At 42.7% G+C, this 21,474-nt stretch overlaps 1 protein-coding gene across 1 annotated transcript in view; it reads left to right on the top strand.

Annotated features, from left to right (window-relative positions):
* The window catches only part of slc36a4 (solute carrier family 36 member 4), a 177,619-nt gene extending 157,817 nt beyond the window's left edge, over positions 1 to 19,802 (top strand). Inside the window, exon 11 of the mRNA XM_080731754.1 lies at positions 16,561 to 19,802. Within this exon, the coding sequence (XP_080587880.1) occupies positions 16,561 to 16,886 (326 nt within the window). The 3' untranslated portion in view covers positions 16,887 to 19,802. The remainder of the gene's footprint in view (positions 1 to 16,560) is intronic.
* Positions 19,803 to 21,474: the final 1,672 nt, after the last annotated feature.

The following is a 21,474-nucleotide window of genomic DNA, read 5'->3' as shown; positions in this document are numbered from 1 at the left end:
TTACAGGAATCAAGGCCCTGGCACTAGAGCCTGAGCTGACACGCCGGCTCTAGATAGCCCTCAGTCCCTCTGGCACTAGGGCACCGTTAATGGTGTAGCAGTCAATCGGAAAGGCCAGCTTGGGGGTTTGGCATGGTTCTTCCAGGACCAGAGAAGGACAGACTTAAAGCCTTTAGCCGCCGGCCCCGATTCTGGGGGGGCGTGGTTGAACAGAGCCCTGCCATCCTTCTCCCAGGGAGGCAGCGGTCTCCTTCTGCTCCACAGCGGGCAAAAACTATCTTGCATCTGGCGGCGGCTCTCCTAAAGATAGTCGACACCGGTTCAAGCTGGTCAGCAGAGGCCTCGTTGGCAACCCCGTCCGCGGCGTCCTTATCATCGTAGTGGGAGTCGGGACGACGGACGCAGATCGGTCGGTGGCTCGGAGATGAGTGGGGGAGGCGCCCACCTCATCCTGGTCATCTCCGGTGTCCCCCATGGTGACGTCGAGAACCTGAAACTCCCTGTCGTAACGCGGGCTCCTCATGGTGACGTCGCTGGGGCGTTGGAAAGGAGTGATGTCGCTCCCGTCCTCCCATAGATCTAGTAGGAGCAGAGTTCCATAGAACAATCAATTAAGCCTTTTCGTACTGTATGCCCTGTCAATGATTTCAAGAAAGACATTTCACATGCTGATCTTGTGTCTCCCATGAGTGAAGCTATACCCAGAATACATCATACCTGAATAAGAAGCCATTGATGGGAAGTACAGTATGCCTCTGGGGGTAAGAAGGAACTGCTTCCCCTTGAATGTTAATGGCAGTTAATGAACACTCATTGTCGGCAGTAATCAGAACAGAACGGCAATTGAGTATCAACTGGCAATTGAGTATCAACTGGCACCTAAATTAAAAATGTTCACATCCTTTCATCCTTCTCTATACAGCACTCAGCATGAATGGTTAGTGACTTGAATACAAGTTGCAAATATGCAGTTATGTCCCTGCCTGTGTTATTATTTAATTATGCTTCTAAGAGTCTCAGAGTGGCAGAATGGAATTGGACAGTGTCCCGAAGTATAGAATTGTTAAAGACTTTATGGGAGCCAGCTGCTTGAGATCACTTTGATTGATTTAGATCGCGTGTGTGGGTGTGTGCTCGCCACTGGGGGTTGGTGTGCTTTTTTTGCTTGATTCTGTGTTCAGTTTGATGAACTTTTTTGTTTTGTTTTGCATTCAACTTTATTTTTATTTGTATTTTTGTGTAGGTGTGTGCTTGCCACTGGTGGTTGGTGTGCTTTTTTTTTGTTTATGAAAAGTTTATGAACTTTTTTGTTTTGTTTTGCGTTCAACTTTATTTGTTTTGGTTCGTTTCTTTACTTTAACCACTTGTCCATTCAACCCTGGTTCAGTTCAGGTTTAGGCTATGATTAATTCAACAAATGGTGGTTTGGGTGGACAGGGAAGGCCTCGGGTGTTCAAAAGACCTGTGTGTGTGTGTGTGTGTGTGTGTGTGTGTGTGTGTGTGTGTGTGTGTGTGTGTGTGTGTGTGTGTGTGTGTGTGTGTGTGTGTGTGTGTGTGTGTGTGTGTGTGTGTGTGTTTTGGGCTGTGATTTATTCAGAGGCATCAATGTTTGTTTCACGGACGCCAGAGGCAAGATTTAGGGGCCAAATGAACATTTGTTGCTCATTTTCATTGCTCCAGGAGTGCATTGGACCTACTGTAGGTATTATTAACTCTATCAAGACTAGGGATGGCCAAATGGAGATTTTTTCTTAACCGATAACCGTCAGGCCTTATCAGTTAATTAACCGTTAACCGTTAAGGAAATGTGTTCAAAAATGCGCTATTTTAGCGATTTAAAAAAGGAAAATAGGCCTACACACGTTTTTCCCCATAATAAAGTGCTAGATTTACACATTAAAAACAATAAAACTGGGAGAAACAAGAATACAAATGTTTTCTAAAAGAAATGTGTTTTTGCAAAGAAACGGTGGGATTGAAATGAGTGATCAGTCTAATGTGATGCGCTCGCCAGGCACGTGCGCACATACAGCAAAAGGGGCTTGCGCCCTTAACTTTTATCCGTCTGAAAAGGCCCTTTTAGAATTGTCAGCCCATGCCTCTCTAAAATTCTGTGCACTCCCTGGCAGTCGCCTAACAAAACAGCAGCAGCGGCAGCAGCGAGACGTCGGAGACGCTCGCATGTAGCCGCATGTAGTAGAGCAATAACTTCCAATCGTATGACTTTTGGAATGGTTGAATCGGCTAAACGTGATGTCCATTTCATTAATTTCCTTCTCTCTCGCCCGTGTTTTGTGTGTGCTGATGCAGCGATCATTGAATATGCGACTCTGAGCTTTGTTATTTTCGCATAGCCAACTATGTAACCAAGACGACTTTAGCGTTCCTCACGTCATCAACATGTAACATTAGAAAGGTGTGTTTTAAGCTCTTCTTAAACGGGATTCAATGTGACGACGGGGGTCTGTTTTGTAAAATCCAATCGACGAGGGAGCATTTGTTTCCTGATGAACAAGTCAGCGCGTACAGCAGCGTCGCAGACTCGCGGTTGCATGAATGCATGGATGTTACACAGACATTGGTGTCCAGAAATGTGTGACCACAGCGCGTATAGTTGCATGGTTGGTGACTTGATGTTGCGTAAATATTGGTGTACGGGGCTTTTGATGTGACACATGGGTTGATTTCCCTTTTCTTTTCTTTTTTTATCGGTCAAAATTAACCGTTAGTGCTTACCGGTAACCAATTTCTTTTCGGTTTAACGGTAACGGTTAACTGTTGGCCATCCCTAATTAAGACTTTATGGGAGCCAGCTGTGTTTAAGAATTCTTAATGAATATTAGTTGAAGATAATCAAGTACAATATCTGCTGGGCCTTGATGGCCGTGCAAAACACAATCCAGATACAATGGAAATGAGAGATTTCATGTTGCATAAATACATTAGATATATATATATATATATATATTTTTTTTTTTTCATGTACAAGTACTTGCATGAATGGAACTGTTACACCCTTTGTGGTCATCAAATAGGAAGAGTGCAGTGTTTTGGGAGATCATGACTCATAGTGACGCAACATAGTTCAACATTAATGAGCAAAACATGATTTGTTAAGTGGCAGTCAGTGGCCCCAGAGGAACCGCCCACCTTTTTGAGGCATTGAGGTGTGGATTCATCAAATGCCTAATTAGTTCAAGGTTCTTCAACAGGGGGTCCGGGACCCCTAGGGGGTCCTCAGAGTTACTACAGGGGGTCCTCCAAATCTTTGTGTGATAGAAACTCCCCTTTTTATATTAACCACTTGAACCCTAGCGTCCATATTCTGATAACTTTAGCCAAAAATAGCAGATCTACAAGATCGGCTATTTTTGGCCAAGAGGTTTGGATTAGAGGGGAAAAGAGTAGACTAAGTACAGAGCGCGAGGTCAAGTTTATTCATTATTGACTGTGGTTTGATATTTGAAAACACACATTAACATGAATCCAAAATACACTGATGGTCGTACTGATAAACAATGAAACTATATGGAATCTATGAAAAGGTTGTGGGGGTCCCTGCTTCATCTGTCTCTCAACTAAGGGGTCCTTGGCCTGAAAACGTTGTAGACCCTTGCCTTAGTTCACTCTTTCAGGTCTTAAGTGAGATGGAAATCATGGCCCTCCTGAGGTAGAGGACACGCTCAGGTGAGGATGATGCAACCACCGGAGAATGCTCTGTCCTTAGCTGCTCCCCAAACGCCCTTCAACACATTGCATTTTAGTCCCATATTAAATTCTCCCATCATCAAAGCAATCAGTGATGTAATGAGAATAATCTCATATGGTTGATGGAAAGTGTCACTTTCATTGACAGACACATTTGCATCTACTGTTATGTATTCTTAAGTGGAAGTAACAATCTGCACTGCACTCTCTGTAGAAGTCTTAGGAGTCTAATAATGAATTAATAATGTTGATGAAACACGTCTGTTCATTTGGTTGATTGCTGCTGGATTCAGGATAGTTTCTTCCTTCTTCTGTTGTGTATTGTCGTCCTTGATGATTGGGTGACATTTGTTTCATAAGATTTTCTTGTTACGTGCAGGGGAGGCCACTTCCTTTTATGTATTCAAGACCTCTTCAAGACTGTCCTCGAGTTGAGCATGCATGAAAAGTCCATTCTTTTCTGTTTTTGTTAAATATAGCCTAGCCTTTGAATGCATTACAAAGGCTGATCAAATTGATTCAGAAATGAGCTAATGCTCTCCTGTTCGCATTCATTAAATGATTCCTTTCTACATCATTGCCTATGATAATTTGGAAATGTTTGTCATCACTAAAGCACTCTCTGCATTGTCACTGAAGCAGCATTAGTGGAGATGGATTAAAAAGGCTTGTGCCCATCATTGTAGTCATTTTATTCCAGTTAATTTAGCTGATGTCCATGAATGTTGCCACGAATAAGCCCTAATTGTTCATTGTTATCGGAGGAGCATGCTCTTCTGCTGTTCAATGAATCCCAGTGGAGTTGAGCACAAAATGCTTTTTGTATGTATCTCATAGATGGCACAAATCAAATATTTAATAAAATACTGGCACTACACACACAACATGCAAGTAGACAACGTACCCTAAAGACATTTTGTTTTGCGTTGTGGCAGTATTTCTTTAGACTTTGTTTCTTTGTTGAGGGTTCAAAGGCCCTATTGCTGTCCTAAGCATTCAGCGTTTCTAAATGAACGCAGCATGAGAACTCTTGTGTACTGCTGAACTTGAACTCCTGCTGTTTGTACTGAATCCTTATAGGAGGCCATCGGGACGTCTGTCCCAGTCGACCCCTGAACCCCTGGGCTGTCACACCAGATCAAGTGAACAGGACGTGTCATTAAAAGAGTTGTGTTGGAGCAACCCCAGTGAGGCAGTTGTGGGGTCCAAAAAAACGTGTTGTCAAATAATCATGCCTGGTGACATTCCACAGTCTCATTAATAAAACATGGTCCCATTTGCCATCTCCTTCACAAGGATGTGCCAGAAATGTCTAGCCCTGCATGGCTGATCTGACATTTTAATTTTTGTTGCATGACTAAAGCCTTCTAAAAATGTCATAATGTTAATGTGAGCAACAAAGGCGTGTAGTATTAGCAGTAGATTTGCGGTAGAGTAGATCACACATAGATAGATCCTTTTGAATTATTGCAAATTAATTCTGAAACAGTGAGGGAGTAAAGAAAGCGATAAGTTGAACGTTGATATTTTAACTGGAAGTGAATAATCTAACTTTACAGGAAGAAGCACTAGTGTATCACCATGAGCACATACACAGTAGATATACAGTAATAATAAATGTAACTTTTGGAACATTACACTCACTGCATGTTTAAATATAGCTTAGCAGGCATTGCAAAATATGCAATATGTGCATTAGAGCTGTTGCTATCGATTACTTTTCTTAGCAATTATATAGATTTGTTTGATTAATTGGATCATCTTGAAGCACATTCTTATATACTAGATTTCCAAGTTTGGTGCAGATTGGAGCAACGGTGTACCTTTGGTCCTTGGGCCCCCCAACCTGGGGCCCTTGGTGTAGCTATACTGATGGCAGACCCCTGAACAGTGTCTGTGCCAAGTTTGGTGCGGATCAGAGAAGCGGTGCGCCTCGCATGTTACTTTTGTGACGTCCACCGTCCACCCGCCCATCCACTAGACAATTCTAATCACCCACACCACCATATTCATCTACCTGGTATTGTCCCAAACACCTGCGCACCAACTCCCTCTGCAGCTCTGGAGTCCCAGTGAGTGAGTGATTGAGTGAGTGAGTGAGAGATGCATCAATGTTTGTTTCACGGACGCCAGAGGCAAGATTTAGGGGCCAAATGAACATTTGTTGCTCATTTTCATTGCTCCAGGAGTGCATTGGACCTAGGTATTATTAACTCCATCTCTGTAAAACGGCTTTTGACAAGCCTGCCTTCAGACACAAAACACAAGTGACTATGTTCTGCTTGCCTTAGCCCCTATTATTTCCCGAAACAGTTTTTTGTTTGTGCTCTGACACCTATTAGGTGTAGGTGTGTGCTCGCCACTGGGGGTCGGTGTGCTTTTTTTTGTTTATGAAAAGTTCATGAACTTTTTTGTTTTGTTGCATTCAACTTTATTTGTTTTGGTTCGTTTCTTTACTTTAACCACTTGTCCATTCAACCCTGGTTCAGTTCAGGTTCAGACTATGATTAATTCAACAAATGATGGTTTGGGTGGACAGGGAAGGCCTCGGGTGTACTAACCGGGTGTTCAAAAGACCTGTGTGTGTGTGTGTGTGTGTGTGTGTGTGTGTGTGTGTGTGTGTGTGTGTGTGTGTGTGTGTGTGTGTGTGTGTGTGTGTGTGTGTGTGTGTGTGCCAGAGGCAAGATTTAGGGGCCAAATGAACATTTGTTGCTCATTTTCATTGCTCCAGGAGTGCATTGGACCTAGGTATTATTAACTCCATCTCTGTAAAACGGCTCTTGACAAGCCTGCCTTCAGCCACAAAACACAAGTGACTATTAGCCCCTATTATTTCCTGAAACAGTTTTTTGTTTGTGCTCTGACACCAATTATAATCAAATGAAATTGACTGCTCTGCAGAGCGACCCTATAATGTCAGACAAATATAGTGTCTTTGTTATTGTTTCATTTATTGGATTACAGTCATCTTTCCCCTCTGTTCCTTTAGTAGCTATCATTAATCAATATATATGCAGGTATATGCTGGCTACAGGGATTGCACTGAGGAACTGTCTCACTGGGGCTGTCAAATGTGTGTACGAAGTGGCCAGTTTCTCCTGTAATGAGCTACAGTAACATGGCATTCTAACAGTTCAGTTATAAGATAGATAAGTGTAGTAGAGGAAGGTTAGTTGAGGTTGCCTACTGTATAAGTGGAGATGTATTAAAACATTTCAGTGAAAACTAGAAGCAGTGCTTTTCCGAGCACAGGTCTCCACCAGGACGCACACTGTATAATAGGCCAATGTAAAAAGGGTGGCATATGTTCTTCACCTTAGAGTTAGACCTTTCATGGCAATCGGACGCTGCATGCATGATTTGAAGCATTGTGTTCCAAAAATGTGTTTTGCTAAAGTTTACCTGCTGGTGGCGCTATAACAGGCCAATGTGAAAAAAGGTAGCATTTGTTCCTTGACCTAGTGGGAATATGTGTGGCAAATTTCATGGTAATCGCAAGCTGCGTTGATAATTTGTGGCATTTTGTTCAAAAACAAAGCAATCCTGCAAACTTTGGAAGCTAATATTAGCCAATCAGGAGGGAATATGAAATATCCGACGGATCGGACTTGATCACATGACTATAGAGATACTGTGTACCGATTTGCGTGATTTTTGGATAAAATCTCAAGGAGTAATATCCAAAAATGTGTTTTACATAAGTCGGCCCAAAGGTGGCGCTATAAAAGGCTGATGTGAAAAATGCAGGGCAAAGTTTTATCCTTAGCCTCTAGGGAGTGCGCTTACAAAGTTTGAAACTGATCGGTGGAGTTATAGGTAAAACCACAAATCGGCCTGTTATAGCGCCACCATGAGGCTGATTTAAAAAAAATTAAGTGGCATTTCTTCCACGGCCTAGTGGGAACGTGAGTGTGCGATTTCATGATAATTGCACTTTGCGTTTGGGATTTGAGGCATTTTGTTCAAAACGGCTCAATCCTACAAACTTTGGAAGCCAATCTTAGCCAATCAGGATGGAATATGCAAAATCGGACAGATCTGTGTCGATCACATGACTGTCGAGATACTGCCTACCGATTTGTAGGATTTTTGGACAAAATCTGTAAGAGTAGTGCACAGAAATGTGTTTTGCGAACATCGGCCACTAGGTGGCACTAGAAAAGGCCCATTTGAAAAATTTAGGGCAGAGGTTCTAGATTGGCATCTAGGGAATGTGTGTGCTCACTTTGGCAGCGACCGGGCCAACGGCGACTGAGATTAGGTGCACACAAACTGCGAGGACACACAGACGCACGCACGGACGGACGCACGCACGCACGGACACACGGACGGACGAAGGGGAAAACATACTCTCCCCCATGCCTTCGGCTGGTGGAGACAATGATACGAAGGTCAGGACCAGTATGTTTTGGCCTGGTCCGTTAGTCCGTCCGTCCGTCCGGCCGTCTGTGAACAGCTAATCTCCAGCACCATTGGAGCAAAAGTGTGCATGCACACTCCCTGGATGCCAGAGCAGAACCTCTGCCCCAAATATTTCTGATCAGCCTGTTATAGCGCCACCAGGAGGCAGATTTTTATATTGCACCTACAGATTTCGTCCTAACATCACACAAATTGGTGCACAGTATCTCTATGGTATATTATATATGTGATCAAGACAGAAGACAATATAGATTTTTTCATATTCCATCATGATTGGCTAATATTGGCTTCCAAAGTTTGCCAGAGTGGTCCGTTTTGAACAAAATGCCTCAAATCATGAACGCAGCGTCCGATTACCGTGAAAGACAGAGGAATAAATGGCAACCTTTTCATATTAGCCTATTATTACACCACCAGAAGGCCACAATAACCTACCTGACCTGGCAGAGACCTGAGCTCCCATGAGTTCAGGTCATAGTTGTTTGTGTGTTAGTGTACATGTGCGTACAGTATGGGGAAATGTATGTCTAGCAATTAATGTGTGTGCTGTAATTGCTATTGGACATACTGTACTCCATGATTTATTACATTTCATTATTTAATGGTTTCCATTTTGCACAAGAACAGAGTAAACGGGAGAGGCTTCATCTCTTTAGAGTATTTCATTTTAGAGAGAGGGATTTGAGCGTGAACGTAAGGCAGAGGGGGATCGGTGGGGTGGGGGTGGGGGGCAACTAAAATGAGGAGAAAAAGATGGACTGAGAACTACAGAATTGAACTGGGAGATGGAAGTCAGGGGATGCATCGGAGATGGAAAGAACATGGGAATGATGGGGGCTTTAAGGGAACAATAAATTACATGGATAGAGATGGCAATGATGGGGTGGGGTTACAAGGGGTCCATGGATAGCAAATTGAGGGGGAGAACGGCATTCAAGAGGGTCTTGCAGTCACCCATGTTATAGATGAGAAATGATAGGTGGTATTGGGAAAGTCAGTTGAAAATGGGGAGGAGGAGAGATGGAAAGACAAGAAACAGAGCACTTGGAGATTGATTGAAGCAGTGCTTGAGAAGAGAGGCCTAAGTGTGGTAATGCAGTGATAGTGCAAGTAGTGGAGAAAAATGTATGTCATTTATTCTCTGCAGTGGACATTGCAGACATTAACCACTATAAGGGCTATAGAGCATAGCAGTGGGCGTATTTTTCCCATAGACTTTAACAAAAATATTTATATTAATTATTTTAATCCTAGAATCAAGCCATCCAGGATCCTGGTGAATCATGATCATAAAACCTTTGATTCTGTGAAAAGAAAAAATGTAAAACGGCCAAACAATGGGGTATTTATTAAATGTAGTATATCATATAATTAAATATTCAAATATTGCGTCTTTCTTTGAACAGAATCAAAGGTTTTATGATCATGATTCACCAGGATCCTGGATGGCTTGATTCTTGGCTTAAAATAATTGATATAAAAAATTTTTTTTGTAAAAGTCTATGGAAAAATTACAGCCTCGCCTGGCCTATATACTTCATCGTGTGGATAGTGAAAATAGCCAATCTACTTGCTTTTGTATCAGCTTGTAAATATGTTCTTTTATCAATTTTGGAAACTTTTCACCTATAATGATACATGATATGATATATGATATGAGGCTAAGCATGAAACAGCCCCATGTGTACTAATTGCTACCGTGCAGAGGGACATGGGTCTTAACTCAAAATGTATACATCACAGCTTAGCTCTTTGGATTAAATCGGAGAGCAGACCTGTGCGAATCAGGTGATGTAAAAAAACACATCTTAAGTGTAAAAATTCCTCCCTTCACTCTCTCTTCTAGCAAACACCAATTAATGTGTATAGGAAAGGCTGAAAATACTGATGTGCTCTGAGGTGGGATAACTTCAAAAGTATAGAAGTGTATACTTAACATTTTGTTGAGAAAAACAGATACAGACACAAACTAGAACTACACTCTGTCGAGGTGCCAACATGCAATTTGTGCACAAGTAGGCCATGTATGGCCTATGCCATCAGGTGCGCTCACCACTTGCATCACCATGGTGATGCCAGTGACATCACCACTGGCATCACCAGGAATGCTGGTCCCTCATTGGCTGTTAATGATTGTTGTTAGAATTAAATGCTGGTCCCTGACACGGCTACCTACCTACCTAGTAACCTACATACATACGCAGCTGAATGCAGTACTTGACATGAGAACGAGTGACCAAGATATGTCTGCATAGTAGGGATGGGTATCGTTCACCTCTGAATCGATACGATACCTTTTTCGATACCTGGGAATCGATACGATACCTGTTTCGATACTGTTTTCGATACTTTTTTATTTATTATTATTATTAACTTTTTTCTATAGGCTATTTTACACAATAGGTTATTAAGGCCGCCTAAGACAGCCATTTTCATGTCAAGTAGTAGGCTTACTGTAGTTGATGGGACTACTATTACTACTATGGCTGCTATTTTATATACAAGTGTTTGTCTGCAATAGAACACATTCTTTATACAGCTATTCTATGGCTATACTGTTGATTATATTGATTTTATTATTTTTACTATTATTGTTATTATTATCATCATCATCATCTTACCTTATCTTAGTTTTTCTTATTATTATTATCACCTTGATCACAACATTGCATTTTGCTTCTTGTCCCTGAGTAGTGACAATAAAACCTTGCTTCTCTTTTTTCTTAAACCTCACATCAACAATTTGCGTTGCTGAATGCAACTCCATTGAACGTGAATGCGCGTTCGCGTCTACTGCAAACATGAACGAGCAGCATGGAGTTACACAGAGGCTGTCTGCCCTGCGCAACCGATCAATTACTTTTTCTAGACGGTCGGAACTAAAGACACATTTTTATATACGACACAGAAAAAGGCTTTCACTTCTTCAACACGGAGAGGGTGAAAGCCAGACAGAGCAGCGAGCGGGGAGGGGGAGAGGCTATGGGGAGAGTAGCTCTGGTCCAGAGCGTCAGCGTGGGGACTGGGGAGAGGTGACGATCGATGCTCACACAGTGTCACAGCTGGAGATCATAGACGTTGGATCATCATAATAATATTATTGGCTATTGTCGGATGTTTTCAGTTGTGGGCCATTTTCACAGTAACGCAACTACGCAAGTTTACTAAAGCAATTCAATGTTGTTACGGATGCGACCGGCCACGGGTGCGTTCAAGAGTATCGAAACGAGGTACCGTTTGTTTTTACGTGAACCGATACTCGATAGTACCGACGTCATGCATTCGATACCAATAAAAGTACCGACTTCGGTACCCAACCCTACTGCATAGTAGACATATTTTGGCCAGCCACTAGCATAAATGGTTTGAAGAGGTGAGTCTTCAGATTACGGTGGAAATTTGGGAGTGATTCTGCAGTACTGACATCAATGGGGAGTTTATTACACAGTTTTGGAGCATTCCTGTGTTAGCTGATCTAAGTGAGTGGAGGGAGTTGTAGGGTTAGATCAGGCCTTTAACACAACGGCTGCCCCTGTAGCCAACCTCGTTCACAGACGAGATAAGGTTACCATGGTAACCCGCATCTCAGACGCTTGCTACGGGTGCTGGTGAAAGAAAAAACTGTGCCTGGAAGCATTGTGGAGCGTCTATTCTCCATTGACTCTTATTCTATGCTGTAACATAAAAACGTCTGTATCTCTGAATAAGGTGCAAATAACGCAGAGGAGGGCGAGAACTGCACTTTTTCACGGCTACACTATGCCGTGATGGTCGGCCCTGGTTAGGATTTTAGTTTTGCGACCGTTTGTAAACAAACTGATCTCCTTCCTGGATTGTCAGTGTACACACACGTGTGCACATGCACGAAGCTTCCGGGGCTCTTCAAAATAAAGTGTAAGTGAATGGTGGCAGCCGTTGTGTTAAGGTATGGGGTGCCATGCCTTTGGGTGCCTTGTACAGTAAGGAAATATCAGTGTTGTGATGCGAGCGGAAAGGCAGGGGGGGCACATGTGCACATTTTGGCTAGTTGAAGACTGATGAGGCATGCTGTGGCATGATCTGAACATTGTTGGAGAAACAATGAAACTCAGACAGAGCTCTCTCCCAAGGTTGTCTCAGAGGAAGATTTGTTTTGATGTCCTTGTTAGCAGCATGAAGGAGGAGAGGAGAGGGAGTTATTTTGGAAAAGAAAATATAGAGTTCAAAAACTGCTTCCCTCCTGGTGTTGTCGGAGCTCAAGAAGATCTTGTCCTGTAATTGGACCGGGAGCCCAGCTGCTCATGGGTCATTGTGTCAATATCACACATCTCGCACAGCGAATACAGATTGTAAATCTAACCTCAGTTGTGCTTCAAATAACCAGAATGTTTTCTTTCTGTATGGACCCCCCCCCCCCCCACACACACACACATACTGCAGCAGCGTGTGACAACGTTTTCTTTTGTACCAGAGCTCAAACACTTTGGAATCCACTGCCCTTGAAGATCAAGCTTGCTGAATCAGATCTCCTATTATATTTCAGTCTACCATGTTGATTATTGAAATGTCTAGTGTTGCTTCTTGTCTAGAACAACAGACTAAAGGTCTTTTCACACTGCTGCGTTTTTTCGGCCGAATATCGGCGTGAATTTCGGAGCATGTAAATAAAATAAAAAAACTTCACGTTATGTCAATCACGTTTGCACACTGCCACCCGTTTTGTATTTCTTTCTGATCAGGATTGATTTTTTTTTTTCTGATTTTTGCAACTTTGCAAAAAAAATCAGTTTTTTATAAAGTTTTTACTGAATAGGTGCTTGGTCTACCTACATTTTTTTCTTAGATTACTATTTCTATACGTTTGATGTATTGATGTTGTTGTATTGATGTATTACCTTGCTATTTTAAATCGCTCTGGATTAAGAGCGTCTGCTAAATGCCTACATTTTAAATTGTAACACAAATGTTAACTTTTCATACTTGGTGCAGTAGCCAGTGCCGCCGCTACCATGACACGCATGATGCACTGTGCGTCGGGCATCACGCTGAAATTTGCCATTTTTTACTGAACCCTACAAATTGACAAAGACACACACTGAGGAAGGCTTACGCCGAAACGCGACCATGTATGCCCGTTAGGGGTCATCACCATGCTGGCTTGTGGTGGACATTTTTGTAAAAATATTTTTTGCCACTGACATGCAAAATGAGAAGACAATAATATTACCAGAAACCCATTAAAGAGATAGCCCTGAATGACCATAACATATAACACTGAGAGTGTACAAATGGTTCCATTTGTACACACTCAGTGTTATGGGGGTCCTTGCAAATAAAACTTTTGAGAACCACTAGTACTAGTGAACAAGTGTTTCTTAGTAAATAAGTGTCATACATATTCTGAAGGGGAAAAAGACTGACATTCAGTAATTCAGTAATAAGAAAATTATAATAATTGCCACAGACAAAACAAAGTCTTGCCACGGACACATCTGTCCGTGTGCGGACATGTTGATGACCCCTGATGCCCGTGCCTTTATTCAAAAGTACCAGAAGGACTCTGGAGTGCTGGCTATTCGTCTCATACTAATGCACACTGTCCTGAGGTAGCGATGTACAGTGGAGGGCGATGCAGACAGTTAGTCAATGGAGCTGAGACACACAGGAGCTCCCATGGTCTTTGGGGAGCTTGTGTGTTTGGGCTACGGGCCGGACAGGAGAAGCCGTCCTGGCCGCCAGGGTTCTCCTACGTGTAACATTACCCAAGGTGTTCGACAGCCCACCACACACGAGAGTGGATGTCTGCAGAGTCTTGCTTCAACGATGTGATCAATAGCATAGTGTCTCTCCAGAGAGGAGTGCGGGTGGAAACAAAGCAGAGATACAACCACGTTGTTGGGGCTCAGCAGTAAGGAGTGTTTGCTCAGCATTACAATATCATATTATGTGTTACTCTCATAGATAGTGAAGATCATGGTTCTCTACAGCCTCGCCTTGAACTGTTAAACGGGGAATCCCATCGTCTCACATAACAAATACCATGCACATGTACGCACGTGAGCCTCCTTAAACACGTGCACGCGCGCACACACACACACACACACACACACACACACACACACACACACACACACACACACACACACACACATACACACATACACACAGTAACATTGTAAATTGAATACAAAAATGTTTAACAGATATATTGCAGATATACTTTAATATGACTCACAAAATACATAAAAACAAGTAACACTCCAATGGCAAGTGGAGACCGTTAGGTCAGAGCTTCTAAATACGGCACAAACTGTTCGTCGTGTCTTTGGCCAACGACCATGGTGTTTTTTAGGCGATGCCAGCGGTAATGTGATCCGCCTCTCGCTAGCACAGTGGTAACGTGATCCGCCTTTCCCCCCTAACAGACGCAGCTGACTGAGAAGTTGTTGATTACCGTGACTGACTGACAGACGGACATAGGTTCGACGTTCTCATACTAAATGCTCCCTGATGGTCGTAATAAACATGGTTAAACATTTTGATCTGACCTTGTGGCTTGTGCATAGACAGTTATTAAAATGTGAACTGATTATAAAAGTGTGTGCATGTCTGTGTCATGTTCCGACTGAATATTTGGTATTGTAATAGCACAGTGATAGACATATACAGTAGATATTTAACAAACACTGTGCAAATAATGTTATGCTTCACATATAAATTTATACAATTTATTCAGGTGATCGAATAACATTTTATTCATGTCCATTGATTGAGAAAGTTGAGTGATTTACAGTCCTCAGGTCTTTTTTGAAAAGTAATGCTCTCATCCCGGATTAATCTGCATTACCTTTGAATGGGCTCGATAACGCTTTTTTTTTCTGCCAACCTTTATTATTCCATGCATTTTTAATATATAGAGTGAAAAAAGAAAAAAAAATTAGAGATTGTTGAACTGCTATTGTCTGTTCTGGTCTTTGATCGCCAGCAGAATTCAGAATTCAAAGAAGTTTTTTTATTAAAAATGGATTGAATGCATCTCTCACATCATATTGGATTATTTGATCCCATATAGTTAATATTCTTCCTGAGGACTGCTGATTTCCGTTAGTTCATTCTGTTTTATGGGACTAATTTGAACTTGGGACATGAAGTCTTGGTTCCCAGATCCCAAAGCTCCCAGAATTGAGGAGCCCCTCCCTAGATCGTTGACATGGGGAAGCTTGCTGCACACTGGCGAAGTGGGCCCCTCTGTAATTGTTGTAGCTGGATTTTGTATTAACATACAGATTGGGAAGAAATACCGTTTTATTCACAAATAGTTAGATTGTACAGCTTTAATACAGTCAGAACAAATTCTGAATCAGTACTTTAAGCCAGCCATGGACTTGTGACTCGAGCAGGATTACTGTCAGCATGTCATATAGATACTGTACAACTGCCCCACACTTCCTCCACTCTTCTGAAAAAAAAAAAAAAACTGTAATTAGAAGGCCAACTTAAAACTGGAAGCTTCCAGTGCTTATTGACAGTTCCCTCTGCACCCCAGTCCCCTCCCCCCAACAGTGAGTCGTCTGTTGCACAGGGTGGCCCAGTCAGACCCCGAGGTCTCAACCGCTGCACCTTTCATGTTCCATGTGATCCAATCATTTTCTGCAGGCGATAGCAGGGTTTTTCCAGGCACAGCACAATGTAAATGTAGGAATAAGACAGAATGAGGGAGGGAAATCGAGACGGAACGGGGAACGGGAGTTTGATGGGGGCGGGTTCATGTATCCTGCACATTGTTGTTGTCGGGTGGAAACCTTGTATGTCCAAAAACCATTGCATTTTTATTATTATTTTAAAAACATTCAAAAATTGTGAAAACAGACGATCTACAAGCTCACAATGCAACGCGTTGTGACCTTGTTGATCGGCTATTTTCACTATTTCTGTGCAACATTCGTGTATCAGGAAGTAGGGCATGAATTTTACGAAACAAACTTAAAAAGTTGAAATATGGAGATGCGAGGTTTCTGCAGCAACGACGTGGAGTGTGTCGTATGCTAAATGATGTGCGTGAGCCTGGAGTATGGAAGATGGATTGGTATGTGTCTCATAAGACAGCTGTTTCCCATGCTTGAGTTGATGACCTACGCTCTTTCTCTACCTTTTTTCCTCCCGCCCCTCCACCCCCCACCACCTTGTCCATGCTGTCTTTCTTTCCCTCTTTCCACTTCGCCTCCATATCCCTCTATTAAATCCTCTGCACTGCTTCACCCTCTTAACGCCTCCTTCCCGCATTCTCTCTCTCTCTCTCTCTCTCTCTCTCTCTCTCTCTCTCTCTCTCTCTCTCTCATATATCACCCTTCATTTCCATTCAAATGTATCCTTTACCCTCCATTTTCCTCTCTTCTCTTACCTTCATTACCTTCTTCATTTCCACCTCCTGTCCGCTTCCTTGGCTCACAGTTTCCGGGGCGGTGTTGATCCCTCGCCTGGACCTGGTCATCTCGCTGGTGGGGGCGGTGAGCAGCAGCGCCCTGGCCCTCATCTTCCCTCCCCTGGTGGAGCTCATCACCTTCTCGGATCGGCAGTTGAGACCGGCCATGCTGGTGAAGGACCTCCTCATTGCCGTGGTGGGCTTCATCGGCTTCCTGGCGGGCACCTACGTCACCCTGGCCGAGATCATTTCCCCTGCCGAGCAGGACCTCGTCACGCCCAGCGGGACCCCTGCAGTGGACTTTGGGGCCTTCACTGAAAACTGGACTGCGGCACCTTCTCTGTCTTTGGGTTGACCCCCCCATCCCCATCACAAACACGTGCGAGAACGTATGCACTCACATACGCCCGTGCACGCGCGCACACACACACACACACACACACACACGCTCTCACACAGTACTCATGGGGAAGACAGGAAGTTATTCCTGCAGGTAACCTACTGCACAAATGACCAAGCTTTCTACTTCTGGGCCACAGCTACCGTTTGGCTTGAAGCCGGTAGTAGAAGGCTCGCATTGGACAGAGTGGGGACAGTTGGGAATAACTTGAGACAGAAGTATAGGACCAAATACATCTAATTAACTACAGAGCTAGGAACACTACATACTGTGTACATAATTAGTCACAAGTATTACTAGACACATATTTATAAGACAAACTACTGTTAGAGCCTAAACATCTGCGTCAGCATTATGCATGTATGCCCTGGTGTGATATTTCCAAAAACACCCTCCCCATAAGAGGGGACATCCAATCACATCCAAGAATGGATGAGATGGCAGGGGGGGGGGGGGGGGGGGGGAACTCATTATTTCAAGTCTTTTCCCCCTGTCACTTTATTCCTGCTATTGTTTTCTGCATCTGTATAACTGCTGACACAGCATTGCCCTTGGGGACTTACCATCTACCCTTTCAGGTTCATTATTCCACTAGATATGTTCTCAGTCGCCACAAAAGGCATACATACACACTATGTAAAGGGGTGGGAGTGGTGGTCTTGGGTATCCACCACTACATACATAATACACAGTGCTAGACATGTACACTAATATGATAGTGTTTAGCAGCATGTGGATAAAACCATAGAGAGGTATCGGGTCCAGAAACCAAATGGTTTTTTGTCAGCACTACTGATTCCAGCTGTTTGCATATTTATAAAGACGGACAGAAACACGTGTGGGAACAGGTGCAGTCAAAGTCGGACCATGAAAAAGCCAAATGTTCCTGATGACTGATAAACAGGCTGCTTTTTGAGCCGAAGTAAACCAAGATTCCATCCTAAAAGACATTCCTGAGCCCTGCAGCCAAGCTTTCCAATGCTTCACACCGACGCACAAATCTCAAAGACTAACAAGAGCGCCAGGGCTCAAGGCTGTAGCTCCACAGATTGTTCGTTAAGGAGTCAGCATTTCGGCAAAGTCGGTGTGTGTTGTTCATTGACAAGTACAACTTTGATTTGTTCAACTAATGGAACTGATTTGTGACGTTTCTCCTCAGCTAATTGGTGGGCAGACCAGGATACACTCAGTACGGAACACTATTTTCTATGTTTTTAACATTGTTCATTGCTCATTTAGTGTGTCAGTAGCAAAGGAACAATCAGCAGTGTCATCTTCAAGGGTATTTACATCTACAGTACCGTTTCCATGTATGCCATGAAGGGGATAAAGTAATAGTATTTCCATGGTCCATGCATTTGCATTATGCCACCCTTCTATAGAGCCTTCTACATAATAGATACCATACCATAACTTTAAGTGCATTCAATTTGTCCCAAAGGCCATCAGCGGTAATGGTAATAATGTGCCAACGTTTCTCAACGTGTCAGGCTAAACGCAGGCCATGCTACAGCATATGCACGCTATAGTGAATTTATAGTGCAATAAACAGTGTATTAGTCTAGCAATAAATCACATTCAGATCCTATTATTGCCATCACGGGGTTCATTGACCTTTGTGTGACACTGCAGTCGAATCTGCTCCATGTTAACATCTTAATTTATTTGAGCTGAATCTGAACCCAAGCGTTTTGTTGTGTCACTGCTTCAGTGTCATCACTGACTTGCGCAAGCTCAACCTACCTAATGGGAGACGGGGATTATGATCTAATCAAGTTAATGTAATGTCTAACCAAGCTTTTAACAGCACTCATTTCTTAGATTTTGTATTAATGATTTGTTTTGCACATCAATGACAATGCAATAGGTCACTTTGGAGGCTTGGGTTGTATAGTTGCTGTACCTTGTTATGAATTAACGAGTCCGATTGGCGAGATACATATTGCTTCATTGCTCTGTTGATTAGAAATGAATAATTCAAAGAACGCTCCTGACTTCCATTGTACGTTGAAACAGCAATCAAACCCTTTTAGCACATCTAAACACAATGTATAACATCACAAAACCCAGTAAGGCATTTGCTTTTAATACAAAATATCAACTTCTTTTTGATTTAGACATTTTCTGTAGAAGAAGGAAGGACTGGACTGGACCTGCGGATTGGGATCTTCAAATAGTAGAATCAAGTTTGATTGATTGAAGAATTTATTAGAAGGTTGCATAGGAAAAAGTACGGTTTCTTGACAGTACAAATCACTGGTACAAGGTCAACTAAAAGGAGATCCTAGTAAGTTTCAGCTTATTTACACAGGAACCATTTGTATCTCATATAACATTGACAGATATATATATATTTTTTTATTTAAAACAAATGCCATACTAGGTTTTGGGATGTTATATATTGCCATAATTAGCTTTGTTTGTGTTTCTTTACAATATGTGCTAAAAGAGTAACTTTGAGAGCTGTTTCGTCAATGGAAGTCAATGAGGAGACATTTTTGGATTAATTATTCCTAATTTTGCGCAGTGATATATCTTGCCAATTGCACTCGTTACATCATGACAAGGTAACAACACAACACAACCTCTTCCAGAGTGTGCCATTGCTTTAATTAGTTTAGGATTTTTTGTGTTGGACAATTTCCTCTTTCAGTTCTTTCTCCTCAAACAGTTTGCTGTGTCGTGCCTTAAAGATGGCTACTTTCCTATGTTTACAGAGGAAGCTTTATAGTCTGAGCAAAGTAGTTCTATTGGCGGGGCGATGCTATACAGATCTCTCCTTTTGGAGAACGTTTTGGAAGACATCTACAGTATCACAGTTGTACTGATCGACAAGAAGACCAACGGATGAACAGACAACGGCATTCAGAAAGTAGCTTGAGTAGTTTTGCTTCAAGTTCAGTTTCAGGTGCAAGTACTGATTTATTTCAAACCCAGTAGTGTGAACAAAGTCACATGACCTACTGCTGTCATGAATAATGAATTCATCCTGTGGAGCTAATTGTCATGAGGAATTAAAGTTGATTAATATAAATAAGTAAATTAATAAATACTGAGAGTACCATTTTCTTGCCCCCCATGTGATTTATTTCCCTATTGTCCTAGTAGCTAATGTTTGGGTGGGTGTAATGCTACAGTATGTTCCCTCAGCCCTGGCCTGTGTTCCCTCAGCTTAGAGTTAGGATAGAGTTAGGCTAGTGATAGTTTTGAGGGACCATAAGGCTAAGGTAATGAGGGAACATTGGCACGCATACTGTACATAGTTTTTAACCACTTGAACCCCAGCATCCCTATTCTGTGGGGAGCATTTGCTACAAATAGATGTGGTGTAGATTTAAAAATGACAACAGTGCACTAAGTACCATGTAACTCAGGTTTTATTAGGTATAGAGGGTCTAAGTGGTTAAACAACGCTGAATATCACTTGGTTGTCAGAACACGTAGGTTTACATGGGTTCCCAAACATCTATGCCAAGAACCCCAAAGTGCTATCAATAACCTCTGGCTGCAATTGTGAAAATAGCCGATGGAGAAATCGCATTTACAAGAGAGAACTGGCTATGGTAAAATATCTGAACGATGAATCAAACTCACTGTGTGTTTAGAAAATAAAGCTGTGCATGTAAGGTAAGTCGACTCAACCAAACCAACACGTTGCAGTTAGCGCAGTTTTATTTAGAAAAAAAGATGGACAGCAACAGCAGAGCCCCACTCTGTAAGGTAAGTTCAAGGTGAGTACTGTAACATACTGTAGAATCTACCCGGTCCGGGGAATAACGAATGCTGTCCATATGGCCTCTCATCCAAGATCCTTTCCATTCACATGCACTACTTCATTCTAGTGCGTTTCTATAAGCATGCACTACTTGGTCTAGTGCGTTTCCATTCACATGCACTACTCCTTTCTAGTGCCTTTCCAGGTAAGCACAGCAGGCTCCTATAATGCCTAGAACAGAGAGACGCTACATTAGCATACGGTATGTAACATTTAGCATTTCTGGAGGTGACAAGTGGAGTGTGTGTCTTACCGTCATGAGCCCGACCGTCAGCTTGGGGAGTTTTTTTTCCAGCGTGGAGAGTGGCGTCATGCTTTGATCTCGCCGCAGACCGAAAGTGGCGTCGCATGGAGCCTGTTCTCATTCTTAGCGAGCCTCTGCTGCTCGCCCCCATTATAACCGAGGCATTTTCATCGCTGGTAAGTAGACTAAATTACGTATTTTCCCCCCTTTTAACGCATTCACAGGCCTCTCCAAGGTAGACAACATTATTAAAAGGGGGAAAAAGACGTGATTTAGTCTACTTACCAGCAACTTACCAGCGAGTGAAAATGCCTCAGTTATAATGGGGGCGGATGGGGCTGAAGAGCAGCAAAGGCTCGCTAAGAATGAGAACAGGCTCCAGTAAGCTAGGCTAAGCTAGCTTTCCACGCTTACAATGAGAGTCGACGTAAGTGTCATAACTCTCTGGGGTCTGGTTTTCTCCTGCCTTCTGCTCCTCCTCGACTGATTTCCCATGCTGAGGGGCTCACTCACCTGGCGGACCC

This window comes from Nannobrachium achirus (assembly GCF_963921795.1).
Source record: "Nannobrachium achirus genome assembly, chromosome: 8".
NCBI classification, from domain to species: Eukaryota; Metazoa; Chordata; class Actinopteri; order Myctophiformes; family Myctophidae; genus Nannobrachium; species Nannobrachium achirus.
The sequence above is the reverse complement of the archived record's forward strand: the minus strand, read 5'-3'. Positions and strand labels throughout refer to the sequence as shown.